We start from the raw sequence: 24,537 nt of genomic DNA on the forward strand, positions 1-24,537 counted from the left end.
GAATACACAAGTTTTCTAGGAAAAGATGTGTCTGAAATAACGGTCAAAATTCCTTCGAAACGCTCATGTTACAATAAAGCTATCCTTTGTGTAGCTATAGTTCTTTATGATTAGGAAATGAATGAGTTTGAAGAAAGCTTTTCAAAAATCTTGTTTAATTTAACATAAATAACTAGTGATTTTTTAAAACAATCAATCAAATTTTTGTTCTAATGTATACATTTTGGAAACATCTTAATAAACCTTTTGCATTGAAATGCTGTAAAGTTGCGTCAGTTAAACCAATTTCAGTCACTGGTTCTACTTGAGTATTTAAACATGGATAAGGCTGTAGTATATAAATTATAATGAAAGGAGCGTGAGCAATTCATTAATTGAATTACATATTATATTACTAAATTTTTAATTTATCGGTACCTATTGAGACAACATCAATCTTTTTATTATTAAAACACAAACACATACAGACACACATACATAAAACGAAGCAAAGCAAATTAAAGCATAATTTAATGGGGATTTAAGAAACTTTTCAAACCATTCGTATTTTTGGAGCTTCAAAATAACTCAAACTCCTACCTGAGAAAGAACGTTTAGATTAAGATAGACGGTGTAAATCAAAGAAATTAATAGAAATGAAGAACTAAAGAAAGTGAGTGGTGCTAAAATGCTAGATGGGATAAAATAGAGAACATGCGCAGATCTTTTTTATTCGAACGACGTTAATAGTTCGTGATTCCTCACAACTAAGCGATCAAAAGCCATTTCCGATATTGTGCAAAAGAAACATTACAAGTTATTTAAGGACCTTGACTTTAATTCAAAATACGAGGCAAAATTTGTGAGCTATGTCTTTTTTTTTAAATGAAACGGACATTTTATTTAATAGGTGTCAATAATGATAGCGAAAGAAACAAAATAAATTTTTAGGATTGTTACATTAATAAAAAAGTTTTATTAAATTTTTCAACAAACACTTTTCTTTTAATGTCGGAGATGGTGAAGTAGAACAACGGATTTGTTAGTATTTGTGATTACTTTTTTATTAGAACGTTAAACTGAAATGAAACACAACAAGGTATTAAGGAAGAGTAATGCTATCAAAGATACATTATGTTAGACAAAACTTGAGTCTACTTTTATATAAAAATAAAATCATCGTCTACACATGAGAAGATAACAATTCTGTAGAGCCATCACTTTGATTTCATCAATTTTCACTTTTCATATTAATAAATTAGACCAGTAGGTATTACACGTTTGAACAAATCATCACCCTACAATACAAAACAAAATGGAATCCCAGTTCTTTATTTAGTTTGATCATGTACTCGAAACATTGTTCTACGTAAATTATATTGGAACTGAAAATCAATTAAAACAAACCTTTACTTAAACTATAAAAAATAATACATACACGTAATTACATAATTAATAAACAAATAAATATATTATTAAAAAGTCGGGAGTCACCAAGTCAAAAATGTTTTCAAATTCAACAAAATGTCAAGTGTTATAAGGCATACATATCTTTTCACGTTGTTCTTGTGGATGCTGACCAATATTTTACTCATGTGGTTTTCAGAATGCGTTAAAAAAGACAGCGTATCATTATCGCCGCCTGAAAACATTCTTTTCCGTCCATTTTATATAGCAGATAATCTTTTTGGTTCTTTAAATAGTTATTTAACAACAAAAGTTGGTTTATCGAATATTACAAACACTGTACAACAACGTGCATTTTCCCTCTTACATAATACCAGTGTAAGACTTTCTGAAGCGACAAAAGTTCAAGAAATATTAGAACCAGAGATAAAAGATGCAATTAAAAATCCGGCAGTTCGAGCTGACATAGTGAAACAAGTTTTATCAATAGTTACAGCTGTTGTACAATTACCTAAAGATAGCAAATCAAAGAAGACATCTTCCACCAAAACCAACACGTCGAATGCAACCACTCCTAAAAGTCCTGTTTTCACTACAATTCCGCAATTCTCAATTGTTCAAAACCCTATATTTGTTCCATATAATTCCTTTACAGAGAGAATCGTACCAATCCATACCCTAGCTTCACCAGTTGTTGAAAACCCAACTGTTAAAGGCACTGAAATTTCTTCATGGCAGTCACTGGTTGGAGTAAGTCCGCCTTCTCAGCTCTATGGTGAAATGGCTATAAAGCCAACCATTAAACAAGGATTTTTACGACAATTGGGTTCAGATATAATTAATATGACAAAAGAAATAGAAAAATCCAACAAAATTTTTTTACATACAAATTTGTTTGTCGAAACAGAAGAGTTAGGTTTGTACTCAACGATTGAAGATTATATTCAACTTCTTCAAAATCAAACAGCAAAAAGCGCGTTACTACATATTGACGATGGATTCATAAAAGAAAAAGTTATTAAACGGGCAAACCTTCCGTTTTCCTCATTAGCTCCTCTTCCGATTAAAGCTGCATCCGTTAAAAAGGCGTTAACTTTATTGTGCCAAAGTATAATGTTACTGTTTCCTTCAAAAGCAGCAGAAAATTTTAAACCTATTTACATTTGGTATATTGAGGCACTAGTCGCTCAACGTTCTCAATATACTCCATACGTGTTTGCAGCTATGGCTTTAAACCTAATGGAATTCATGAACCAAACTCAAAATTTAGGTACTCCGCCATCTAAAAACATCCACGTTGGGAAATTGACTTCCTTATTACTTTTTCGGGATTCTGACCATCCAGAAGAATATGCGCGTATTGCTAGGGATTATATCAAGGTGATGTCTTCTCTTCATGCATATAAACAATTTAAAAAAGTTTTAGCACAATCTGACATAGAAACGCTATCTACTAACCACATTCCACTTTTCTTTTATTCTCCTTCATTATCTTCTTTAGTAGAAGAACTAGAAAAGCTTATGTTCAGGCATCGATTGTTTATGATTAACAATTTAAAAAGGATTACAAGCACTTCTAATAAATCTGTTTCTGTAAAAGAATTAAAAAAAAATGAAGCGATTATTGAGTTTCAAAAAACTCATAAAAAAAATTATCTTGAAGATTTGGTAAATCTTCTTTTACTTTATGAATCAAAAGGTGTTAATATTCATGATATATGGCTGAACGATTTATCTGATAGTACGCTCACTGGGGCGCCGTAGAGTATGGTTTAAAAGGTTTTAGTAGATCCAAGTATAATCTTTCATAATGCTTACTCTTGTGGCTTGTGAAAGCTTACCTAAGGCACGTCAGGTTTATTTTTTTGAATGAGTTAAAAATATATTTCAAATTTAAATATAAATTGATCTATTTATTCGACTACGGAGTAGGATTGAATGTTTTACTGATTGTAATTTTTCTAATATGTCAATGAAAAATAGGTGTTACTTCATATTTCTTACTATTTCCTCATTTAATAGGGCCGCGCTACGTTATAATGCAAGAAAGCATTTTTTTTAATGCATCAATTCGATGCTTTTCCCTTCGTTAAAATGAATTTTAATTAAACTTTATCCCAATACTTTCTTTTCCGAAAATAATAATCCGGTTTTATTTCCGCCTTAAAGGAAGTTTTATTATATTATTATCGTGAACGGCTCTTGAAACATCTCCAAATTTCTCACATGTTGAAAGAATAACAAATTTAATTTTATTTAGCAGACATTAAGAAAATATGGTCCCAAGACATTCTATTCATAACAATACAAAATGTATTAAATGATACTCATTATTTTTTTTTTTCATGAATGTCCCACGTAATGTTGATAAAAATTTTATAAAACTGAACTTCAGCATAAAATGTACGGCACTATAAATTCTTATACAACATAAGATAATAAAAAAAAATAGAAGTATTTTCTTGGTTTTTTATAATTCCACAAAATTTCTCCATACTCTGCGCCCTTCATTTTCAAATCTACATGATTCATTAGAAGTGTGCCGAAAACTCTATCTTTTTGCGAAACGTTAATAATCTATGTTAACTATCTGATATTTAGCAAAGTACAAAATTACAGATTCTCTTATATTTTTTTTTTGATCACATATATTCTTTAATTCAAAATTTTCGAAGATATTGTGGTGTGTGCAAAATTTTATTGCATTCTTAAATGTTTCGTTCTACTAGCAAGAATTATTTTTCTTTCTAAACGATTGCATGTGTCTCGACTAACAATTTTTTAGAGATTGTAACATTGTTAAGTGAAGCTTATTTTGTATGAAATATAGCTTGTCACGAATGATTCCATTGGTTTTTTAGAAATGTAAACCCATGCGAAATTTGTAAAGCTAACCTTTTATGCATGAAAACCACTAACAAATATCGACTTTTTAAAAAAATAACATTAATTTAATGAACTACTGCAATATTTCTTTAATCGGAGAGGTAATTTAAGGATATGTGGCATTCAAACAACGGCACAGAAAAAAGTATAGTATACGTATACGAATTCCGTCATAATAGTAGAAATTATAAGTCAAATCATATCGTCCATTTACGATTAAGTAAAGTAGGAAGCATAACTATTTGTTAAATTTTTACGTTAGGTAAAGGATTCTACGACAGGAAGAGGAAACATAAAACAAAACAATCTACCACCTGTTGTGTCACTGATACGCGTTTAATTTTTTCAAAGACAAATATAAAATGCAAAAAAAATACTAAAGTGCAGAAATAAAGACAAGGTATGTCAACAAAATATCAATCGCCTAGAGCTTTTTAACTAATTATTAGCCTATTCACAATGATATCTTTATCCTATGTTTAATTTTTGCACCTTGTAAGCTATGTAAATTTGTTTCTACTTCGTGGTGCATCGTGCTGCTGAGAATTATAGATGTTTTACATATGGAACAAATTTTAAAATATAAAAAAGGAAACTATTACTGCACAAACAAAAGAAATAGTGTAATTATCATTTAAATGGCATCTAAACTCATGTGAGAAATTGTGTGACGATGTTAAATTAAAAAAAAGAAGATTTAAAAATGAAACCGATTTTCATATTAAACAACTTATTGTTGCTATATTTTTCATTTCGACAAGCATAATTACTGGTTTTAAACATAATCCTCCAATTTACTTGTTAAAACGTGAAAAGGCTTGATAACAAAAGGTACTGACACTCTTATTGTAGACTAAAGGTTCAATCTTTACTAAACAACGAAGATCATATTGTATAGCTATCTTTTTTTTACTACTATCAATGAAAAAGTTCATGTAAAAGATTTAAAGCGTATAAATAACAGAACTAACTATAACATGCTGTAAATTTTTTGTTGAATGGTTTCTAACAAAAAAAGTTTATTCGAACTATAACTCTAAAATTAAGTCAACTTATTTTAATGATTGCCATCGAGATTAAAAAATTTTTATTAAAATATAAATAACACTATGTGTGTATGTTTCGAGTGATCTGATACTGACTAAATATTCCAAGAAAATATCTTTAAGAAAGATAATTTTTGGGGGCCTGAATTTACAATATCGTTAAAGCTTAAGAAAAAAAGCACCGATAGCTATGAGTGAAGAAAAAACAAAAACATCATCTAATTCATTTTCCATAATACGCAACGTCAATCGTTTATGTGGTGAACTTCGATGCAATGTATTTAAAAGCATTCAATATCACACAAAAAATTCAAATAATATCATTCCAATATTAAAAACTGCAGTACCGACGGATCCGTTAGGCATTGAAACATCAACTCACGGTGTGAAAGACACTCAACGTAAAAGCCAGTTTTTAAATACCTATTGTCTTTCGTCATCCTCATATATGACCACACTCGTCTCATTGTCCTTGAATTCTGGTAAGGATGATGTTTTTTACAAATAAACAAAAGTGTAAATATCCGTTTTGTTCTTTTCAGCAACGTATACAATGTATGCAAGACAGGCCTATATTACCCAGCTTGGCTTACTTTTTTGTGTTCCATATACTATTTCATGGTTTGTTCTTGCTAAACCATTGATTGAATTGGAAACAACCCTTGGACAAATGACGCAAAGCGGGCCGTTTGTACGTTTCTAAAATGGCAAAAAAACCGTTATTTTTGATACGAATGATTATGCGTATTTTTAGACAACGTATTCAATGTTGCATCCTCAAATTTCTGGGATAGGTATTTCTATGGTACTACTAAGTTTCTTAATGTCTATCGTTGACATGTGTAAGCTCAGTTAATGCATTTACGTCAAAAGCATTAAATTATCATTTGACAGATTACGCAGCTGAAGCACTTCGTTATACTATATCAAGTCTCCATAGACACCTACCTTGGGACGCTGATGCGGTTTCTATTAATTATTGCGGTAGCATTATTGGCATAAAAAAATGTAATACATCAGAACTCTGCAAATATGACACGCCATCAAGACTTTGTATTCCTTCTATGGTGAAACTGGTAATTGAAACAAATTAAAAAAAATTATGTCGCTAACCTAGTGTTATATCTATTATTTCAGGCTTATGCTTTCTATTTAAAATCTGTATACAGCAAATCTTTAGAACAATCAAGTTTTGTATTTGATGTAAAACTTTTTCTTTGTTTATTACTAACCGGCATCATTGTCACCATTATTGCATATCAAGGTTCAGCTCTTTTAACACCACGTAATGGCTTATTATTTTTGTATGGTAAAATTAGTTACAAGTCTGTGCTTTATAACAGTAGCCACTTTATGCTCGACAACAAGTTTAGCTCTTCATACCCTCATAGCAATAACTTTTGTAAACCTTGAATCCAGTTATGAGCTTACTTTGGGTGATCTTACAGGTAATCAATTTAATGATAAAGAGAATATGCCCATTGTTTGTTTTGGGACAATTGAAAGATCGTAAAAAATGGATTCACTTATTAACGAAAGGTAGCCCATGGACATCTGCTGTACTGGTTGTGCTGGCGTCCACTGACATTATTGGGGGTGCTTATTACGCCTTAGGAAGCTGGACAACGTATAGTCTCACTGTCGTTTATATACGATAATTTTTTTTTATTTGTGAAAAAGACCAAGAACACGGACTATTCATGGAAGTATTATTTCACTTCTAGTTCAAATTTACGTTGGTTCCATAACATCTATGGTTTTATCGGAATCAAATTCACTTTTACCGACGTCAGATTTAAGAGTTATACTAAATAAAAATAAAACTAATTTTTCATGATTTCTGGTTCTGCAATACCATTAGGTTAATCTTGCCCAAAAGCAATTCCATCAAAAAAATTTTGTTTTCCCGTTCATCCACATTTCCATTTGTTTTGTTTCCAATGGCAGTTCTGTATTTACCGGGACCACCCTTATTTTCAATTTTAATTTTTCTTTTCATTTGGGTCCAACGTATTATAAAAATCGTATTTCTTTTCTCTATTGTGCAAACATTTCTACAAGTAATTATGTCATTCCATATAGAATTTCTGTTGAATAATAAAACTGCTTTTATTTGTTCTGTAACCCGATTGAAGGATTCCCAGTTAGCATCTCATTTGTCAAAACTATGGCGGCACTGTACAACATGTGCATTAATACTTCTTTGCACAGCACCTTATGCCTTAAATTTTAACTTGAATATGTCTGGTAGCGTGGTAAGACTGTATTTGAAGCATAAAAAAAATGATTTTTTTGGAAATTTTTTTTTTTTTTTTACTAGAGAATCGTATTATACGACTTTATTCTTCACAATCTGGTGACTCCAGTCCTAGGTGTCATTCAAATCACAGGGGTATTTCTGAACTCATAGTGATGCCAAAATATAAATTTGGTATTCTTATTTAGTTAGAATCGTTTTATAGAACAAAATTCAAACAATCTGCTCTTGGACAATTTCGTAAGTTGGTGATAACACTACACGAAACAGCTACTAGTTTTTATAATGTTACACCTGGTGCAATTCAACAATGCATTATTTGAAAGCGGTCTCATTTTGTGGGGGGGTTGGGGAGGAGTTTATGTGCAGCAAACGTTCTTCGTCAAGTTGTACTTCTCCTTCACACGTTATTTCTCTACAAATGGTCAACAATGCTACCGCAAAGCTACGGATTGCCTTCTTTCAAACTGTTTCTATTATGTTTATTGCTCTACATAATGTCCCTTGCAATATTATCTATGATACCTTACTTGTCTATTGGCGAATTACCTGTAAAGATAACAAATTTACTAAAAAATTTTACTTCTTTCCTTTGCTAGATACGATTTTACTGGTGGACTTGTGGAGGTATGAATGTTGTACGCCAGGATCTTAATCGTAACAATTTTTGTAAGTTGACATTGAAATTGTGTTTTAAATTTTTGTAAAAATTTTTTTTCTACCAAGCGCTTTTTCATATAAACAAAAAGTTAACTTTGTGCTGGAGCATATTAATGACTTTAGTGATACCCTTCCTACTAGTATTTATTTTTCTGTACTACATTACAACAATAAAACAATATACGAACATCCTGCCCGAATATAAGATAATGACATGCAGTAAGAATTCATTGTTCAATTCAATTTAAAAAAATAACCTTTTTTTTTTATAAATGTTTCATGTGTTTATTTGAAAAGTCATAGCTATTTATTTTGTTGTGTTCCTACCAACTGTCGTGCGATATATCTTTCCTAAGGTTTGTTAGAAATATTGTGGCGCTATACGAAAAATAGTGTCATGTAACTATTTAAAATTAAAATATAGAATAACTGTCGTTTTCATTCTTCAGGCTATGTCTGTGTTTTCTTTAACGAACACTAAAGTCTTTTCCACAAATACAGTTTTATGCACTAAAGAGGCACACTACGGTATGAGACGACGCCCTTTGGACTTGTTTGAAGAGTTTTATTCTGCTGATACCATTAATCGTAACGCTTATGAACTACGTTTTCAAAAAATTACATCTAGATAACGAATGAGTGATTCGTAACATTTTTTTTTTTAAATATTAATAGACACAAGAGATAATCTGCATTACAATAATGGCCACAATATTAAGTAGAGTCTTCGAACGTTGGTGGGGTTTTGGGGAAGTCGACGTCCCAAAACCCCAATGGCGTTGAAGAAAGTTGATAAAAAGATTTATGTTTAGAGTAACAAGAAAGTTCAACATGCCTGTCTTTAGGATTTAAAGCGTCATAAAAATCCTTACATTGTGAACAAGCAAGTCTTTTTTTGTTTAAATTGTTTTTTCTTTTTAAATCTTGTTCAAATTTAAACGAATTTCGCGGTATAGAAGGACGAGTGAGAGTGAATTTCGATAGCGTTTCTTCATTTTTTTCAACTTTTTGTTCAATGTTTGTAGTGTGGTCTTTATTGACTCTAGATATGTTATTTTGATTCGTGTCAATGTTTAATGTGTCATTCCATTCCTTTGTTATGTTTTCTCGCCTTACAACCCAACCCACATCCTTGACGCTTCCATTTCGTTGATCTTGTGATAAAGTTTTATCGCGTTTTTTTTTTCTGCAACGTTGCGCTACAATGTTTTCTTGATTGAAAGGCAATCCATTATCTAGCTTGATTGTTGTTTCCGTAGTATGCATAGCAGCATCATTCTGAGTATTAGCAACAAATATCTTGTTATCTGTAGCCTTAGATTGAGTTACCGGCTTTTGTTTTAAATAGTCGTCCAAGTCGTTCGTGTCAGTCGGAGGTGTTTTACAAGAAGTAAGGTTGCTGCTTTCTTTTTCAAAAGGTACCTGTGCTTTCTCATTAAAAAACTTTTGACAGTGGCTACATAGACTTAAGGTCAGAAAAGATTTTGTAATAGTAAGAAGTTCCTGTTCGACATGGTGTATATAGTCATTGTAACACTTTGATAAAATGTTACGGTACGCTGCTTGAAGACAAAGAATTATTTGATTTTCCTGCTGCATATGACACTGGTTCCTCTTGTTACACAATTTTTACTTTTAAAAAATGATTGCTAATACGTTACGAAAAATCAGGCGGTTCTTGTTATGTCGAAAAGAAGAAGAAAACATTAGATGGAGTGAAGTACTGGAGAAACAGTTTAACATAATTTTTTGGCAAATTGGTGTTTAGCAATGCGTAAATTTCGTTAAGAAAAGTAAGAAATGCTTTCTAGGAAAAATTCCCGACGTTGTAAAAGCCAAACATATACAAAACATAATTAAATTGAAAGGTTAACCGTGCATGTTTTTTTTCCTTAACTGCAAAAACGACGAGGCAGCTTAACGTGAATTCTTAGTTTTGTATCTTTTTTGTTAAATATTCTAAACAGTATACTACAATTTGTCTTTGTGTAAAAGAAATAGCCATGTAACACGACAAGAAAAGTTAATAAAAAATGCAACAGTGATTGTTTTAAGTATTGTGCAACATTGGCAACAAGGAAAAATTTTGTTTTTGTTATTAAAAAAAAAAATAAAGAAAGAATATAACTTGTTCTAAAAAGAACAAATACAATTTTAACGGAATAAACATTGTATTTTAGGAAGTAAACGAAAATCGAACCACATGCATTATTTTAAAGTAATGTAATTCTACTTTTTGAATCGAGCTTACAACTTACTTTGTATTTCTAATTTTGTTTTACATCTAAACTATTATGGGTATTGAGTGTAAAATAAACAACATAATTTTACCCAAGCCGTATATTGAATATTCGAATATATCTCGTCCTGTGTTTTGTGGTGCGAACAATAGTTCAATTATTTATGCAGCGAAAGACACAGTATGTATCCAACCTCTAATTAATCATGGAAACAATAAAGCACAGGGTGGTAACCAAATTCATCTGTGCACTAAATACGACGTGAATGAAAAGAATAATAAAAGTGTTTTAACAATAGCCTGTATGTCACCTAATGGTCGTATAGTTGTTGCAGGAAGTACAGATGGAAGACTATATGTTTGGAATTATCATCAGGATAACGATCCATTACAGAAATGGGAATTGAGTGACTATCTTGGGAATATAAGACATGATGGCAATTGTATTAAAGATTTTGCTTTTACGCCAGATTCCAACTATTTAGCAGTGGTTGGTTTAAATGGAGGTCTTTTTGTAGATTTATCTAAAAAGAACATTGTCGGAAAATTGGCTGGATATTCGCAGCCTTTATTCTCGGTTGCTATTAATAAATCCAAAGTCACATCAATTGTCACATGTGGAATGAATGAAAAATCTTATCTTTGGTTTCATAAATACGATAAAATGTTAGAGTGCCAATTTTCCAATACAACTAATGGAGCTATTTCGTGTGTAAGGTTTAGTGGAGATGGTGAGCATTTGGCTACGTGTGGTGAAAACGGTTGTATTGAGGGATGGTGTTTACAAAATGGTGAAAAAGATTCGACTTTAAGGATTAGTGAATATCCTTTAATCCATATGGCATGGGCACCGGATAGTCAACATATTGTTGTTTCAAGTTTGGATTATGTAATACGTATCGTTAACTTTACTAGCGGTAGTATAACATCAAGGGTTATACTTGGAGAAGAGTTTCCTACCGTTGGTGTACGTATAAACAAGATCAGAATAGCGCTATTAAAATTTTTAATATTTAGGTTGGAATCTGTTGGGCGTCTTCAAATTGGATCGTTTCATTATGTTCCGATGGATTTTTTCGTGGTTTTAATACAGTTCGACAAAATGAATTCGACTATAATAATCAATTTCTTTGGGCAGGTTTACAGGTGAACAACAAAGTCGCTTTAATTTAATTTATTATATTTTCTTTTTGTTTTATAAAGGGAAATTGCACAACCATGCACTCACGTGTGTTTTCCGATGTTCGGCTTTCTGTTATTTCAGATTCCAACGGAAGTTTTTTGTTTGTCGATTATCAAAATCATTGTAGGTTGATTGTGTTATGTTTGCCTAAAGTCGAGTTAATTAAGCTTTCTTTTATAGGTCTTGAGGTTGTCGGTTTTCAACAATTAACAATACCAGAAGAAGTAGTGTGCGTCAAACTATCACAGACAGCTGGTATCTTTTGTACCAAAGTCGGTCACGTTTTTGTGTTTGAAATTCCTCCAAAACTTACAAAATCCGCAAAACAAACAGAACAATTAATTCAACATGTCACAAGTCATTCAAAAAAAACATCTTCATTTATAAAGAAAAATTCTATCAAGGTGCATCATCAATCTCTTACGGTCGCTTCAGTAGCTGATCATGGACCTGGCTATCTTAATTTCTCTTTACAAGGTCCCACCTTAATCCATCATCATGTAACACTTTCTTTGTCTTTTGCTTACTGAACAAAACACACATTCGTTATACTTTTTTTGCTGCTTTGATTTTTCAAAAGCATTTAAATTTTTGTATTCATTAAAAAACAACACATTTTTTATACAATGTCTTGTTATAGAGTCCAACTTTTATCAAATCTATGTCGCAAATTAAACATCGTATTATTGATGTCATTTTGTTGAATGACGATCAGCAAGTAGCCATTCTCTCTGAAAATGGAGAAATTTCAGTGTTTTCTTTTGAAGGTTATTTTTTCTTAGCCTTAACACTTATTAAATAACTTTTTTAGAGCCTATGGTAGAATTCAAACTCTTGTTTTCTCTTCAGTTAAATGGGGATATTGTAACAGCGTCTAGTACTGTAGATGGAGGCATGTTAGCTATAGTAATCAAACCACACAAAAACTATCCCCAAAATCGTTTAAAAAATACAAAAAAACGTAATTTCGACCCTCCTTGCATTATCGGTGCGTTTAGCTTTTAGTTCAAAAAGAAAACAAAACCTTTCAAAAGTCTCCAACAAGTTGTTATTTCAAATTGCTTCATTTAGAATTATATGAAATTCAAAATACCGCTACATCCGATGGATTCAATTTCCTTTGTGTTTATAACCATATACAAACCGAGGTTTGCTTTTTTTTTGTCGACTAAAAGAAAATAAAACAGAATAACGTTGTTTGTTGATCCACTTATAGTTAAAAACATTTCTTTTTGCTCTCTTTTGTTTTGATTTTTTGTTCTCTACGTATCTTTTAGATCGAATGTATAGCTCTTAATGCGTCGGGGACTCTACTAGCTGTAGCAAATGATAAACATGTTATAAGTGTTACCGATACCCAATTAGGGAAGGTAAAAATGAACTTTTTTATAAGAGATATTTCCCACTTTCCTGTGTTGTGCAGCAAATCATTAGCACGGAATGGGCAGCTCATAAGAATAAAATTACATGCATGTCGTGGCATCCGACATTGTACGTTGGACTGCTAAACCAATTTTATTTTTTTACTGTCACTTCGTAGATACGTATTAGCGACTGGATCACTTGATTGTTTTATTGGCGTTTGGAATGTGAAACAACCCAAAAGTCAAAATATTTTTTCTGTTCCGGAATCGGGTGGAATCATGGGTGTCTCGTATGTTATGAAGAAATAAAACATGCACGCGTTTTATCAAGGATCCTTTGTTTGTTTTTATGTAGAGTTATCGATGAAACAAGTATTTTAGTTGCCGGTAAAGCTGGTACCGTTTTTAATCTCACATTTTAACAAAAAAAAAAAGACGAAAATAGAAACAAATTTCGTTATGATTTGACAAGAAAAAAGAAAAACTACACAGCTGAAGACAACAAAGTTATTCTATTACATTCAAATCTTTTTGATTCTGCTGCAAAACGGCGCGTCCAATGGCTTTTTTTGAACTTGAAATTGTGAATTGCGTTTTTTTAAAATAAAATCATGTCTTGATTATATAATAAAAATCGTCAACCAAAATGATTAAAAAAAAATTAGTTATAGTAAAACAGAAGTTAAATACGTCTGCTGAACCCATTGCGTGATATTCATTATCAATTCTTCCGGTACAAATTGTATAATGTCACCATTCGGAGTTATGACCTAGATAATAAAACTCGTATTGCTAAGTTTCCATTCAATGATACTTTTCTTGTTCAAAAGAAAAACAAATACTTACTGAAACGTCAAAATTTGATGCTTCGGCTTTGTATTGAGGAAGGAATTTCCATCCAAACGTATTAGTAGGCAAAAAGTGACGGCTGTTGCGTTTTCGTTCTAATCGGTAAAGTTGTTCTGCTATATTCATACCAATTGTAGGCACATCGGCTATAACTTGTTTAAAAGTGTCACAATCTGTTTTATTTTGTAGTAATTGAAAACATGTAGAAGATGACATGGCATCACCCGAATCTCGAAAGAATAGTTTTTTTTTAAAAAAAGGGTGATTTTTATGATAAGCTGATGATTTTTTAAGATGAGCTGCTAGATTGTCACGCCGACATAAAAGAATCCATTCAAAATCGGGTATATTTAGGACTTCGTAAATCTGTACAAAATTAATTTTTTTTTTTTTTTAATAGGTGTTTTATAGAACATTGTGACACCATGTCTACCTTTCTTTTCGATAAATCAGATTTAAAATTCATTAACGAGGTATTCGATTGAAACGTTTCTGAACTGATGCCATTATAAAGAACACCAAAATGTTGTGCAAGCTCCTCTGCACGAATCGCGATATTAAGACTTAATGTTACAAGAAGCGTTTCACAATAGTTTCCTGATCTATCATTCATAAAATTAACTCTCCATCCAACCGGATACAATTCTTGAGTTTTTAATAAAGCTGTGTCTTTATTTCCGTATTTATCGTACCAATCGTTAGATAGATCTGATGATGAAATGGAAGGAGGACATTGTTGCACAAACATAAGATTTGATTGAATCTGTCTCCAGCCTAAGTCTGAAATACTTTTTTGAAGGCCACAAAAAAATATGTAACAAAACACATTTTACCAGGATCAATAGACACTAAATCCACATCCGTATTCTTTGTGCAATGAAATGCATCACGCAAAGAATGATCATGTGTAGTCGTTAAATTATATTTAGAGCTGTGGCATCCCATGATTAAGATCTTTTCTACTGAAATGTTCTAGTACACTTGACATTTATTTTCTCTGGTGAAACCCACTTTTATTACGAAAGAAAAAAATGAAAATTTGAAATTCAGGAAAGCTTTGCTATCCCATATAACCTTTCACATATATAAACTAAAAGCTGACGACCAAGGCGTATTATAAAGAGAGAAAACATAATAACTTACGTTAATCATTACAGTGGTTTAATTAAATCTTCTACTATGCATTAAGCCAAAAAAAAAATACTTGTGCTATAGAAGATTATTACAAGATTAAAGTACTTCATTTTCACAAGAATTACTTTCTTTCACTTGACCCTATTACACAGCACGGAAACAATATGTGAGTTACGGACGTTTTTCCAATGGTTTTAAACCTTCACTGTTTTAATAGACACACAGTTTCTCCATAAAACAACAACTATGCTTTTTAGTAAAAAAAGAAAAATAGTTTATTAATACCTTAGCATTTTTCGTAGTAAATTAATACAATCTTCTGCTTGAGTTTATACGAACATACATAAAACTCCCTTACTCCCGTACGCAGTAAGAAACAGATCATGCATAGAACATTTCCTAAAAAGTTTTGCTTCTTTTTGATTTGTCTTCTTTAAAAAAATATGTTTATTTAAAAAAAATATACTTTTTCACATAAAACAAATAAATTACTTTATGTGATTTGATTTTATGTACAATTCTTTCACGTGCTTCATATTATAAATCTCCAAAGAACATGTGCTTTCAATGTTACTATTTTATTTTGTCAATGTAATCCAAAAAAAAAATTGAACTCTATTTTATTCTTGTTAAGAGATATTGTGTTGGTAGAACACAGCACTTTAATAAAAAGTAAGGAATTGACCTTGTTATTGACATGAAAAACTCATCGTATTGCTGTCACAGAAACTGTGATTAAGATGTTTCTTTTTTTTCCATCGTGGTAATAACTGTTATGTGTATTTAAAATACCACAAAACAGTTTAACGGTTTATTGTGAAGGAAAATTTTTTAAAAAATCGATTTAAAAAAATAATTTATACGAAAAAAATGTGTCAACTGTCATTTTAGATACAATCTGTAGTTTTTAATTTTATGGTTGCACGAAGGAATGGCACTCCCTTCTTGTAATCAATCTGATTTAGATAATGACAACAAACTAAAATGTAATATTTGTTTGGAAGATCCAGAGGATCCAGTCGTGACGCGATGCGGTCATTTAGTAAGTCAACTTGAGTTAGACTCATAGTAGCAATTTTAAGGCCTTTTCGTACAAAATTGTACGTCATTTCCTTTTTTTAGTACTGTTGGATTTGCTTACATACATGGCTTCAAAGAGGATCAGTTGAATGCCCTGTCTGCAAATCCGGAGTAACAGTGAGTACCGTGATTCCCGTATATGGCACCAGCAATAGTAGCAGTAGTAGTAATGATGCGCAACGTCAAGGAAAAAAGCGTCATGCGTTTTTTCAACAACAATCCGAGAATTCAAAAGAACCAGGAAACACTTCAGAAACAAGTCAACCTATCCCTGAACGTCCTAGAGCAGAACGCCATGATTTACCACCCTCACAATCCCCTTGGGTAAATACAGTTTTTTTTTAACAAAATTATTTTGTTTCACAACATTTTCAATATTTGTAGGGTATGCATAGTGTACAGTTTGGTTTCTTCCCTTTCGGTATTGGCGTCTTCTTCACCTCTGCTGATATGATGTCATATAACGTAAGACCAGCGAACATTCGAGTATTAATTGACATTGTTCTGTATGTAGTCATCAGGTTCTCATTCACGTTTTTTATTGTCTCGTATGTGTGTCTGTGTGTCTGTATGCGTGCGTGTGTGAATGCGTTTTTATCTAAATTAAATGATAATAGGAAACTAAAATTTTTTTTTTTATTACAGGCCAACAAAGATCCCAACTTATATCCATGCTTTTCATATTTATAGGCATTCTTGTCGTTTGTTGGTCTATTTTCATTGATACATAATTCTATAAAAAATTCAACAGATCAATGGAGATTTTCTCATTCACTTTAAACAACTTTTACTTCTTATTTTAATGCGCTTGTCTCATTTCTCTGTGATTTTTCACTATTAAAATTAATTGTGTTTGGAAAAAAAAAAACAGTGTCAAATATATTAAATTAGTAGTACCACGAGAGGTCAAAAAAGCTATATCTAGCGCTAGTCAAAAATTATTTACAACAAGGGGCACATACCCCTTACTTTAACTACATATCGCTTTTTTAGTTTCGTCGCAGCAGGCTTTATATTTAAGAAAAATCTCTATAAAAGTTGATAATTTTTCTATAAAATTTTATTTATGTAATTTCAAAAAAAAGCTTGATACCAGTATTTCTTTTATTTTAATTGTTGTGTTATAATACTAGTCAAGAGTTTCCGTGAAGAGCACGAAAAGAAAAAAAAGCGTTACAAATGAGCTTTTTATTCTTACTACCTGTTAAAGTAGAGAGTCATCCCGCATGGTGGATAAAATTAAATCATAGCACTACTCAAATCATAATTCCGTGTTTAAGATAAATTATTTCTTTTTATAAAAACTAGAACGGCATAGTGTGGTATTTTTTACAAAAAGGCTGTCAAATCTTATTAATTGTACAAATGCATGCAAAAGAATAAAAATTATTATTTTTTCTTACCAATTACTAAGCGGAAATTACTTAAGCAATTTTTCCTAAACGGGTAATCATCTCTACAGAACAGAAACAAAATTTATAAAAATGTATGGAACGAACAGAAAATTTTTGATTCAATTTATTTAAAATATAAAGAATATACTGTTGATGGCAAGAACCTTGCTTTTCGAAGAAAAAAAAATATTTCTTTCTCAGCAAAAAAAATATATAGGGACGCTAGAACGCGATGAAATAATTTAAACGGATATAAGTGTACTATATAAGTGTATAGAACATAAATCCCTTTAAAAAAAAATTTGCGTTTATTGATTTTTTTTTTTTTTAAAATGTTTTAATAGTCTTTTGCAAAGGCTAATTTAAAACTTGAAAACCAATGTTGTTTTGGTTCAAATTTTTTCTCCTTTTTCTATACATAGGGGCACAGTAGGTTGGAGCCACTCGAAAACTTGCGTTTTATTTCAAACATTTCTTTTGAAACCTACTTGGCATAAAACTGCTATAACGTTAAATCAAAATTCATCGTTATCATCGTCGGAAATGCCTAGTCCTAATTCATCTAAACCCAAATTATCGTCATCCAAATTTAAATCAACGCATGAATGATTGGACACATCAGGAGATTCTAAAGTTTTCTCTCCCATCTGAATGAAATACCTCGATCAAAATAAACGTTTATTGAAGACTATTGTACCTGTGTGGATTCTGTAAAAGAGTTGAGCGCATTTGTACTATTTTTTTCTTCATTAAAAAAATCCGATTCGTCGTTTGAAAAGAAGATTTTTTCTGGTTGCTCTATCTTTTTTTCATCTAAAGTGCTGCCAGATGTTTCTCCAACGTCCGTAACCGTATCTTTTAATAATTCTTTTCCTTTCACCTAACGTCAAGAGATTTTTCAACAAAACATCGGGGATTCAAGAAAAAAAAATTTACTTGATAAAAAGTACATTCAGTGCAGACATAAACAAGAGTCATTGCGTCATCTGCCACTCTTTCAGGAAGCTGAAAGTAAACTGCTCCCACATTGTTACAATTTTCACATTTCCAATTCGGCGCTCGAGGTAATGTTGGATCATGATCAAGTCCTTGAGCAATATAAGAATTCACATCTTCTCTACAATGTTACAGGCGAAAAACAATTTTGAATTAATAAAATCAACAAGCAAACGTCCCACCTTGAACGAAAATTATAATTGATTCGATCTACACAATTTTGCGTCATACTGTAAGGATCAGCATATTGTAAATAATCACATGAACGACATAAAAAGATTAATTGTTTATGTTCAGTATCTTCTTTAGAGTACAAAAGATTTGAACTAAAAATAACATACATAACCAAATTTATTTTAAATAAATAAAAAAAAAAAACATTACCATTCTTTACAAAACTGGATCTCACTACTCATATACTTTTATTTTTTCTTTTTGCAAGACCTTAACTCTCTTTTTGTTTTGTGCTAACAACAAGGACAAATTTCTACTACTGAAGCATTCGTCTGTGACACTTTAAGATAGATTCAAGTTTTTTTTAGACTAGTCAGCAATAAGTGTCAATCCAGTTGTAAAAGTGAATAGTAAAGTTATTTGCACCAACTCTTTGTGCTTTGGACAATGTAAATTCCATAAAATTTTTTTTTTAATAAAATTTTAATTTCTCTCAAAACCATATTGAAATTTTAAAAATTTATTTTAGCGCGAATGCATATTTTACTACACTACATTCTTAAGAAAGAAGAAAATGTGGTAAAAGCATTGTTTTTTTTTTAACAAAGAAAAGTAGAATTTGTTGAATTGTTGTAAATTGTTTCATAAAACGGGACAGCTCCTGTTGGACTAGATTGTCAATTTTGAGTATGTTGTTAAAGCTTATTCTTTTGTTTTTTTACAAAACAAAATGTTTTTATCGAGATTTTTCATTTTTCTCTTCAGACAAATTAAACTAGTCTCTTTTTAAAAAAATTAAAATTGTTTTAAATAGAAACTTATCGTTTCAATTTTATTTCCATAGTTTCTTAGTCTAAAAGAAACAAAAAACATATGTAGCTGTTAGTAAAAGAATATAAAAATGAAATCCGAAACTGATTTAAAAGCAGTAGCAGATGCTAAAAAAAATGAAAACTCTTATGATAGCAAGAAAGCACATAAGGTTTTACCATACGTAGCTTCTTCCAAATCAGTGTATTCTAACCCTTTAAAGTATTATGAAAGTCAAGTTTTTGCCAAAGAAATCGTTCCAAAAGTCCACGCGCAAAATCAATTTTCATTTTTGTTATCCTTACAAAAAGAAATTGATCAGGAAGAAACCCACTCTGACGCTATCTCATCAAAAAAAGATGAACGGTTATCTATTGATGTCAATGAAATTCCTATAGATGATATGTTATTGGACGAACATAACTTAGGAGATGATAGTAAATACGATTCTTTGTTTCCAGAGTCTATGGATCAAATACATAATAATTTTAAATTCGAAAGAACCTTGAGAGATGAAAAACACCATGATGATAACCCAACTCACTCGGACAGTTCCAACACAATTTTACAAGAATCTTTAGCAGGTAAAAAGATTTTGTTTCGACTTTTTTTTTATAATAAAATAAATATTAGATAAAGATTATAAATTTGAACCATTACTGGAGGATGCTGTTGTTCAACCTTCAAGATTTTTTGTTTGTTTTCCATGTATTGTCTAGATTTTGTTAAAATTTCTTTAACAAAAAAAAAGAAAATATTAAAAAAAAAAATTTGTTTAATAATTTTAAACTATTTTTTTAGTGCAATATATTAAGTTATTCCATAGTATAATTTTTTTTTTCTTAATAATTAAATTTGGGTTACACTAGTAATTTTCATTTTTTATTTTCTATTAATTAAAAATTAAAAAAAAAAATTGCGTTTTCATATATATACATACATACATGAAAAGGCATTTTTCTTCAATTTGTTGCATCACCTTTAAAGTACAAAAAAATATCATACAAAGGCATCCTTAAAATCAAAATAACAGCTCATGTCCCAAATAACTTTTGGACAGAGTATTACTGATTAAAAAAAAATAAATATTTATTATTTTCAAGGCTAAAGTAAAGGTGTTTCCGTAGTGCTTTTATTGAAAATTTTGAAAAACACCTACAAGACTTTTGGTCTCTCTTTATTTTTTTATTTTTTTTAAAGCGTTTTCTGGCCCTTATAATGGAGGGTACACTCGAGGAAGCCAAAACGTGCGTACCAGTGAACGAAGACGATAGTGATAGTGGATCTGTTTTTACGAAAGAAGCCAAAATTCGAACTCAGTGTGAAAGAGTTCGCAAAATAAAGAAAGAAATGTTAGAAGCGTCTCAATTGGATAAAGAGTTATTGTTATTGGATGAATTACGACGCAACTTACAAAGAACGAAAAAAAAAATGGATTCGTCGAAACCATTTTATCTTCAATCGCGACATCATTTAGAAAATCTTTGCAAAAGGCGTTCAATTTTTTTCCCATCCTTCGAAATTTATGGTAGTGTTGCGGGTCTTTATGATTATGGACCTTCTGGGTGTGCTATCAAAAGAGAGCTTGAAGCTCACTGGCATCGTTTTTTTGTAATCGAGGATGATTTACTTGAAATTGACGCTACATGTTTGACTCCTCATCATGTTTTAAAAGCTTCAGGTCATGTGGATAGGTTTTGTGATATTATGGTAGCAGATACTCAAACAGGTGAATGTTTCCGTGCGGATAAACTTGTTGAAGATTTCATTGACAATCTTTTAAAAACGAAAACGTCAATGACAGAAACAACAATTGACTATTATAAGGCAATACAAAGACAATGCGGAGGGTATTCTATCTCTCAACTGGCCGAAGTGATTGAAAAGGAAGGTATCAAATCTCCTATAACTCAAAATACTTTTAGCACTCCGTTTCCCTTCAACTTAATGTTTCAAACAGTTTATGGTCCGAAACAAGATAAAGACCAAAATAATATTGTGTATTTAAGACCCGAAACAGCTCAAGGAATTTTCGTTAATTTTAAGAGATTTTTAGAATATAATGGAGGGAAGCTACCATTTGGTGTAGCACAAAAAGGCTTAGGTTTTCGTAATGAGATCTCACCTCGTAATGCTTTATTGCGTGTACGAGAATTTAATATGGCAGAAATCGAATATTTTATTGATCCTCTTGTCAAAACACATCCAAAATTTGATACTATCAGCCATTTAGTGCTTCCTTTGTTTTCAAAATATGATCAAACAACAAATGGTCAACTTCAAAACACGTTGACACTAAAGGAGGCTGTGAAAAACCAATTAATTGGAAGTGAATGTTTGGCGTAAGTAGAAATAATTTTTTCTTAATCACGTTTAGCGTGTCCTTTTCTTGTTACTCGTATAAAACATTCTCATACTTTATATTTGCTTCTGCAAACCTACTTGAAAACTTTCTTCAACTGTTTTTTTACACACTTGTTGTCTATTTGTTGCATGGATGAAACAGTCCTTTTCTTCTCCTCATTTTGACGTTATGATTATGACTTTTAGTTATTTTATGGCGAAAGCATATCTTTTCGTGTTGGAATGTGGTATTCTTCCTACAGCGATCCGATTACGTCAACATCTTGATTCTGAAAAAGCCCATTATGCATCTGATTGTTGGGTAGAGTATTAGTGAGTCATTACGAAAAAGTGAGCTTTCATTTGTCTCAGGATGTTGATATCGAAACATCATATGGATGGATCGAATGTATTGGTATTGCAGATCGTTCCGCTTATGATTTAGTGCAACACGCTACTGTAAGGTTTTTCTTTGTCTAGTAGAAAACGTTAACATAGTGCTTATTACGATACTAGGCATCAAAAACACCTTTAGTTGCAACACGGCGTTATGCAGAGGCTCAAACTGTCACTAAAACATCAATAAGCTTCAATCATGCTTTATTAGGGCAAACATTTAAAAAGGAAGCGCGGAATGTGATTAATACGTTTGAAAAAATGCCGTCATCTGAATTGATTAAAATCAAGAAACAAGTACTATTTGAGAAAAATAAAACATACAACAAAAGTGCCTGAACAATTTTTGTTTCTTGTACTGAAATCAGTTAGAAAAAGAAGGGTACTATGAATTATGTTTCCAAGACAATGGAAAAGTCAATATTACACCTGAAATGGTATTGTTCGAGGAAACCCAAAAAAAAAGTATAATTTTATTTAGTGTCAGCATGTATTCCGCCTCATTTTTTTCATATTTTTGTTATTTTAAGTTTATGAAGAAAGTTTCGTTCCGAATGTTATTGAACCGTCCTTTGGCATTGGTCGTTTACTGTATTGTATTCTAGAACATTCCTTCTCCTTTCGTTCATCTCAAGTACATTTCGTATATTTAATAATTCCAGTGGTATACTTTTTCCTATGCATAGCTAGATCGATCGTATCTTAAACTACCATTGGTACTTGCCCCTGTCAAATGTTCGATTTTATCTATATCCCAAAAAACCGATTTTAATCACCTTGTTGATCATGTATCGCGTTTATTAAAAAAAAATGCTATATCAAGCAAAATTGATATTTCGAGTGCTACGATTGGAAAGTAAAAAAAACGTTTGTCAGCTTTATTTTGATGATAATACCATTGTTTTTTCTATCGCATATCTCTCTAATGACCTTACTTTTAGACGATATTCTCGTACCGATGAAATTGGAATTTTCTTTGCAGTAACAATAGATTTTCAATCATTAAAAGATAACACTGTCACCCTTCGTCATCGGGATACTATGGAGCAAATACGTCTTCCTGTAAAGACTCAAAAACATAAAAATTTTGTGTTAACGATCTAATGTCTTCAGATTGACGAAGTTCCTATTATTATTAAAGATCATTTGAATCAAACATGTACATGGAAAGAAACGACACAAAAATATCCTATTTTTGTAGAGCAAAACTTACAAGAAGCTTAAAGTCTGAATCGATTGTCTAGAAACAACTTTTCTTGTACACTAATTTGACCTACCACACGCATTCAGACTAAAATACATTTCGGTTTAAAAGAAATAGTGCTGCACGTTTCTCAAAATTTTTTAAATTTTATGTGCTTAAACAAAACATGAAAAAACACAAAAGATATTAAAAAAAATTAGTATTATTTTTCCTTTTTAATAAATAAAATTATTATAAAAAAAATTATTAAAAAAATTGAGTTTTTTGTTTTTCTCGTATATCAAAGTATTACAAAAAAATATTAATAAATATAGTGTATTTATGTTTTTTTTTAAATAAAAAATTAATAAAGGGAAATAAAAAAAATTAATGTAGTTTTTTTGCTCTTTAATATAAAAAAAGCTCATTCCCTCTTTCAATTGAAATACTTGATTTATTGAAAATAAAACATGTTTGGTATCACGACTTGTAAAAGAGTATGCGTTTTTTTTTTTATCAACGTGCGTTTTAACAGAAAATAACCAACGTTTAATTATCAATAAAATAGTACCTTGTTAACCTTCTTTTTCAGTAGCAATAGTGTTGCTATCGATCGAGCCAAAAGGTTTTTTTTAAAAAAAAGACTCTATTCAAGGAATAATGTTATTAAAGAAAAGAATTTATTCCATTTACGAGACGGATTTACATAAAAACGTGACATTGTTCTAAAAGATGTCACATGAGTGTTCAAGTACTAGGGTTACGATGAGAGAAAATCGTTAGCATACTAATTTTTACAAGTAACATTAGGGTGGTTTCGCTCATAAGTTTTTATGAAAAGTGATAATGAGCTTTTATGGAACACGTATAAAAGAAGAATTTTTATTACCTTTCAGCAATACATTCAAAGTATGTTATCAATAGCAAAAACATGAGATGGATCGTTAAAAAATATTCATTTTTTATTGCAAAATTTTTTTCAACGTGCTAGTCGGATGTTTTTAAAATAGCGTGTTTCCAGTGACCCTCAGGATCTACACTCGAATGTGCCATACGCTGAACTTATAATATTCATTAATTCTATGATAGTATCCACAGGTTGATTTCTTTAATAAAAAAAAGCATAAAAAATACAGACACTAGTCAAAAGTACATAT

At 31.0% G+C, this 24,537-nt stretch overlaps 9 protein-coding genes and 1 long non-coding RNA gene across 15 annotated transcripts; 7 read left to right on the forward strand and 3 right to left on the reverse strand.

The window, feature by feature from the left end:
- The first annotated feature begins 8 nt into the window (after positions 1-8).
- On the forward strand, positions 9-1,260 carry LOC128883905 (uncharacterized). The gene is made up of 3 exons (XR_008459160.1): positions 9-652; positions 702-841; positions 890-1,260. It is a non-coding gene; the product is annotated as an uncharacterized LOC128883905 (long non-coding RNA).
- Positions 1,261-1,551: 291 nt separating this feature from the next.
- LOC128883820 (uncharacterized) lies at positions 1,552-3,537 on the forward strand. Its single transcript, XM_054136574.1, has 2 exons — positions 1,552-2,766; positions 3,409-3,537. The coding sequence occupies exons 1-2, from the start codon at positions 1,552-1,554 to the stop codon at positions 3,424-3,426; spliced, it is 1,233 nt and encodes a 410-aa protein (XP_053992549.1). The 3' UTR covers positions 3,427-3,537.
- A 1,907-nt stretch (positions 3,538-5,444) lies between these two features.
- LOC128884348 (sodium-dependent proline transporter-like) lies at positions 5,445-8,880 on the forward strand. Of its 2 annotated transcripts, none has more exons than XM_054137675.1 (17): positions 5,445-5,800; positions 5,861-6,009; positions 6,073-6,160; positions 6,213-6,394; positions 6,456-6,603; positions 6,662-6,766; positions 6,825-6,945; positions 6,999-7,106; positions 7,180-7,378; positions 7,454-7,573; positions 7,639-7,710; positions 7,764-7,815; positions 7,945-8,126; positions 8,175-8,244; positions 8,302-8,454; positions 8,533-8,591; positions 8,685-8,880. In XM_054137675.1, exons 1-17 carry the CDS (start codon positions 5,509-5,511, stop codon positions 8,865-8,867), a joined length of 2,283 nt encoding a protein of 760 aa, XP_053993650.1. In that variant the 5' UTR covers positions 5,445-5,508; the 3' UTR covers positions 8,868-8,880. The 2 variants fall into 2 exon arrangements, with proteins under 2 accessions (XP_053993650.1, XP_053993651.1); XM_054137676.1 differs by having other exon boundaries at positions 6,665-6,766.
- Positions 8,881-8,949: 69 nt separating this feature from the next.
- On the reverse strand, positions 8,950-9,834 carry LOC128884351 (uncharacterized). The gene is made up of 2 exons (XM_054137680.1): positions 9,565-9,834; positions 8,950-9,513 (listed from the first exon to the last, which is right to left on the reverse strand). The coding sequence occupies exons 1-2, from the start codon at positions 9,832-9,834 to the stop codon at positions 8,950-8,952; spliced, it is 834 nt and encodes a 277-aa protein (XP_053993655.1).
- A 680-nt stretch (positions 9,835-10,514) lies between these two features.
- On the forward strand, positions 10,515-13,516 carry LOC128884349 (uncharacterized). Its single transcript, XM_054137677.1, has 11 exons — positions 10,515-11,441; positions 11,492-11,620; positions 11,678-11,780; positions 11,838-12,157; positions 12,298-12,424; positions 12,469-12,645; positions 12,729-12,805; positions 12,935-13,027; positions 13,081-13,148; positions 13,198-13,311; positions 13,377-13,516. The coding sequence occupies exons 1-11, from the start codon at positions 10,530-10,532 to the stop codon at positions 13,441-13,443; spliced, it is 2,187 nt and encodes a 728-aa protein (XP_053993652.1). The 5' UTR covers positions 10,515-10,529; the 3' UTR covers positions 13,444-13,516.
- A 137-nt stretch (positions 13,517-13,653) lies between these two features.
- Positions 13,654-15,548, reverse strand: LOC128884350 (uncharacterized). 2 transcript variants are annotated; one of them, XM_054137679.1, is made up of 7 exons: positions 15,497-15,547; positions 15,014-15,435; positions 14,882-14,967; positions 14,704-14,832; positions 14,304-14,650; positions 13,868-14,236; positions 13,654-13,791 (listed from the first exon to the last, which is right to left on the reverse strand). In XM_054137679.1, exons 4-7 carry the CDS (start codon positions 14,813-14,815, stop codon positions 13,687-13,689), a joined length of 933 nt encoding a protein of 310 aa, XP_053993654.1. In that variant the 5' UTR covers positions 14,816-14,832; positions 14,882-14,967; positions 15,014-15,435; positions 15,497-15,547; the 3' UTR covers positions 13,654-13,686. The 2 variants fall into 2 exon arrangements, with proteins under 2 accessions (XP_053993654.1, XP_053993653.1); XM_054137678.1 differs by having other exon boundaries at positions 14,704-15,145; positions 15,290-15,435; positions 15,497-15,548.
- A 222-nt stretch (positions 15,549-15,770) lies between these two features.
- Positions 15,771-17,516, forward strand: LOC128883792 (uncharacterized). 2 transcript variants are annotated; one of them, XM_054136499.1, is made up of 5 exons: positions 15,771-16,046; positions 16,127-16,408; positions 16,469-16,549; positions 16,599-16,632; positions 16,730-17,513. In XM_054136499.1, the coding sequence occupies exons 1-5, from the start codon at positions 15,936-15,938 to the stop codon at positions 16,813-16,815; spliced, it is 594 nt and encodes a 197-aa protein (XP_053992474.1). In that variant the 5' UTR covers positions 15,771-15,935; the 3' UTR covers positions 16,816-17,513. The 2 variants fall into 2 exon arrangements, with proteins under 2 accessions (XP_053992474.1, XP_053992475.1); XM_054136500.1 differs by lacking the exon at positions 16,599-16,632 and having other exon boundaries at positions 16,730-17,516.
- Positions 17,517-17,763: 247 nt separating this feature from the next.
- On the reverse strand, positions 17,764-19,088 carry LOC128883791 (uncharacterized). 2 transcript variants are annotated; one of them, XM_054136498.1, is made up of 6 exons: positions 18,859-19,088; positions 18,657-18,800; positions 18,415-18,595; positions 18,176-18,358; positions 17,967-18,125; positions 17,764-17,890 (listed from the first exon to the last, which is right to left on the reverse strand). In XM_054136498.1, the coding sequence occupies exons 1-5, from the start codon at positions 18,888-18,890 to the stop codon at positions 17,994-17,996; spliced, it is 672 nt and encodes a 223-aa protein (XP_053992473.1). In that variant the 5' UTR covers positions 18,891-19,088; the 3' UTR covers positions 17,764-17,890; positions 17,967-17,993. The 2 variants fall into 2 exon arrangements, with proteins under 2 accessions (XP_053992473.1, XP_053992472.1); XM_054136497.1 differs by having other exon boundaries at positions 17,764-18,125; positions 18,859-19,085.
- Positions 19,089-19,383: 295 nt separating this feature from the next.
- Positions 19,384-20,377, forward strand: LOC128883793 (uncharacterized). The gene is made up of 2 exons (XM_054136501.1): positions 19,384-20,042; positions 20,092-20,377. The coding sequence occupies exons 1-2, from the start codon at positions 19,550-19,552 to the stop codon at positions 20,175-20,177; spliced, it is 579 nt and encodes a 192-aa protein (XP_053992476.1). The 5' UTR covers positions 19,384-19,549; the 3' UTR covers positions 20,178-20,377.
- A 239-nt stretch (positions 20,378-20,616) lies between these two features.
- Positions 20,617-23,578, forward strand: LOC128883948 (glycine--tRNA ligase-like). 2 transcript variants are annotated; one of them, XM_054136845.1, is made up of 9 exons: positions 20,617-21,800; positions 22,009-22,123; positions 22,174-22,260; positions 22,318-22,494; positions 22,566-22,662; positions 22,728-22,831; positions 22,884-23,053; positions 23,139-23,259; positions 23,311-23,578. In XM_054136845.1, exons 1-9 carry the CDS (start codon positions 20,677-20,679, stop codon positions 23,419-23,421), a joined length of 2,106 nt encoding a protein of 701 aa, XP_053992820.1. In that variant the 5' UTR covers positions 20,617-20,676; the 3' UTR covers positions 23,422-23,578. The 2 variants fall into 2 exon arrangements, 1 of the variants encoding a protein (XP_053992820.1); XR_008459172.1 differs by lacking the exon at positions 23,311-23,578 and having other exon boundaries at positions 22,888-23,053; positions 23,139-23,250.
- Positions 23,579-24,537: the final 959 nt, after the last annotated feature.

The sequence above is a fragment of the Hylaeus volcanicus genome, unplaced genomic scaffold (genome assembly GCF_026283585.1).
Source record: "Hylaeus volcanicus isolate JK05 unplaced genomic scaffold, UHH_iyHylVolc1.0_haploid 12237, whole genome shotgun sequence".
Taxonomy (NCBI): Eukaryota; Metazoa; Arthropoda; class Insecta; order Hymenoptera; family Colletidae; genus Hylaeus; species Hylaeus volcanicus.

What these genes read in the sequence shown, in the direction of transcription:
- LOC128884350 (XM_054137678.1), bottom strand. Translation starts at nt 14,815, where the DNA reads ATGGGATGCCACAGCTCTAAATATAATTTAACGACTACACATGATCAT. An exon ending in TTTAGTGTCTATTGATCCTG is followed by an intron (nt 14,651 to 14,703) that starts GTAAAATGTGTT and finishes AAAGTATTTCAG; the next exon opens with ACTTAGGCTGGAGACAGATT. An exon ending in CATCAAATTTTGACGTTTCA is followed by an intron (nt 13,792 to 13,867) that starts GTAAGTATTTGT and finishes TTTATTATCTAG; the next exon opens with GTCATAACTCCGAATGGTGA.
- LOC128883791 (XM_054136498.1), bottom strand. Translation starts at nt 18,890, where the DNA reads ATGAGTAGTGAGATCCAGTTTTGTAAAGAATG. An exon ending in AATTATAATTTTCGTTCAAG is followed by an intron (nt 18,596 to 18,656) that starts GTGGGACGTTTG and finishes GTAACATTGTAG; the next exon opens with AGAAGATGTGAATTCTTATA. An exon ending in CTGAATGTACTTTTTATCAA is followed by an intron (nt 18,359 to 18,414) that starts GTAAATTTTTTT and finishes TCTTGACGTTAG; the next exon opens with GTGAAAGGAAAAGAATTATT.
- LOC128884348 (XM_054137675.1), top strand. Translation starts at nt 5,509, where the DNA reads ATGAGTGAAGAAAAAACAAAAACATCATCTAATTCATTTTCCATAATA. An exon ending in TTCAGCTCTTTTAACACCAC is followed by an intron (nt 6,604 to 6,661) that starts GTAATGGCTTAT and finishes GCTTTATAACAG; the next exon opens with TAGCCACTTTATGCTCGACA. An exon ending in TCTTAATCGTAACAATTTTT is followed by an intron (nt 8,245 to 8,301) that starts GTAAGTTGACAT and finishes TTTTCTACCAAG; the next exon opens with CGCTTTTTCATATAAACAAA.
- LOC128883820 (XM_054136574.1), top strand. Translation starts at nt 1,552, where the DNA reads ATGCTGACCAATATTTTACTCATGTGGTTTTCAGAATGCGTTAAAAAA.
- LOC128884349 (XM_054137677.1), top strand. Translation starts at nt 10,530, where the DNA reads ATGGGTATTGAGTGTAAAATAAACAACATAATTTTACCCAAGCCGTAT. An exon ending in AAGAGTTTCCTACCGTTGGT is followed by an intron (nt 11,442 to 11,491) that starts GTACGTATAAAC and finishes TTTAATATTTAG; the next exon opens with GTTGGAATCTGTTGGGCGTC. An exon ending in CCGATACCCAATTAGGGAAG is followed by an intron (nt 13,028 to 13,080) that starts GTAAAAATGAAC and finishes TGTGTTGTGCAG; the next exon opens with CAAATCATTAGCACGGAATG.
- LOC128884351 (XM_054137680.1), bottom strand. Translation starts at nt 9,834, where the DNA reads ATGCAGCAGGAAAATCAAATAATTCTTTGTCTTCAAGCAGCGTACCGT. An exon ending in ACTATTTAAAACAAAAGCCG is followed by an intron (nt 9,514 to 9,564) that starts GTAACTCAATCT and finishes GCTAATACTCAG; the next exon opens with AATGATGCTGCTATGCATAC.
- LOC128883792 (XM_054136499.1), top strand. Translation starts at nt 15,936, where the DNA reads ATGGCACTCCCTTCTTGTAATCAATCTGATTTAGATAATGACAACAAA. An exon ending in CTGATATGATGTCATATAAC is followed by an intron (nt 16,550 to 16,598) that starts GTAAGACCAGCG and finishes TTCTGTATGTAG; the next exon opens with TCATCAGGTTCTCATTCACG. An exon ending in TTCACGTTTTTTATTGTCTC is followed by an intron (nt 16,633 to 16,729) that starts GTATGTGTGTCT and finishes TTTTTATTACAG; the next exon opens with GCCAACAAAGATCCCAACTT.
- LOC128883793 (XM_054136501.1), top strand. Translation starts at nt 19,550, where the DNA reads ATGAAATCCGAAACTGATTTAAAAGCAGTAGCAGATGCTAAAAAAAAT. An exon ending in TTTACAAGAATCTTTAGCAG is followed by an intron (nt 20,043 to 20,091) that starts GTAAAAAGATTT and finishes AATAAATATTAG; the next exon opens with ATAAAGATTATAAATTTGAA.
- LOC128883948 (XM_054136845.1), top strand. Translation starts at nt 20,677, where the DNA reads ATGGAGGGTACACTCGAGGAAGCCAAAACGTGCGTACCAGTGAACGAA. An exon ending in ATTATGCATCTGATTGTTGG is followed by an intron (nt 22,124 to 22,173) that starts GTAGAGTATTAG and finishes CATTTGTCTCAG; the next exon opens with GATGTTGATATCGAAACATC. An exon ending in TCGAGTGCTACGATTGGAAA is followed by an intron (nt 23,054 to 23,138) that starts GTAAAAAAAACG and finishes CCTTACTTTTAG; the next exon opens with ACGATATTCTCGTACCGATG.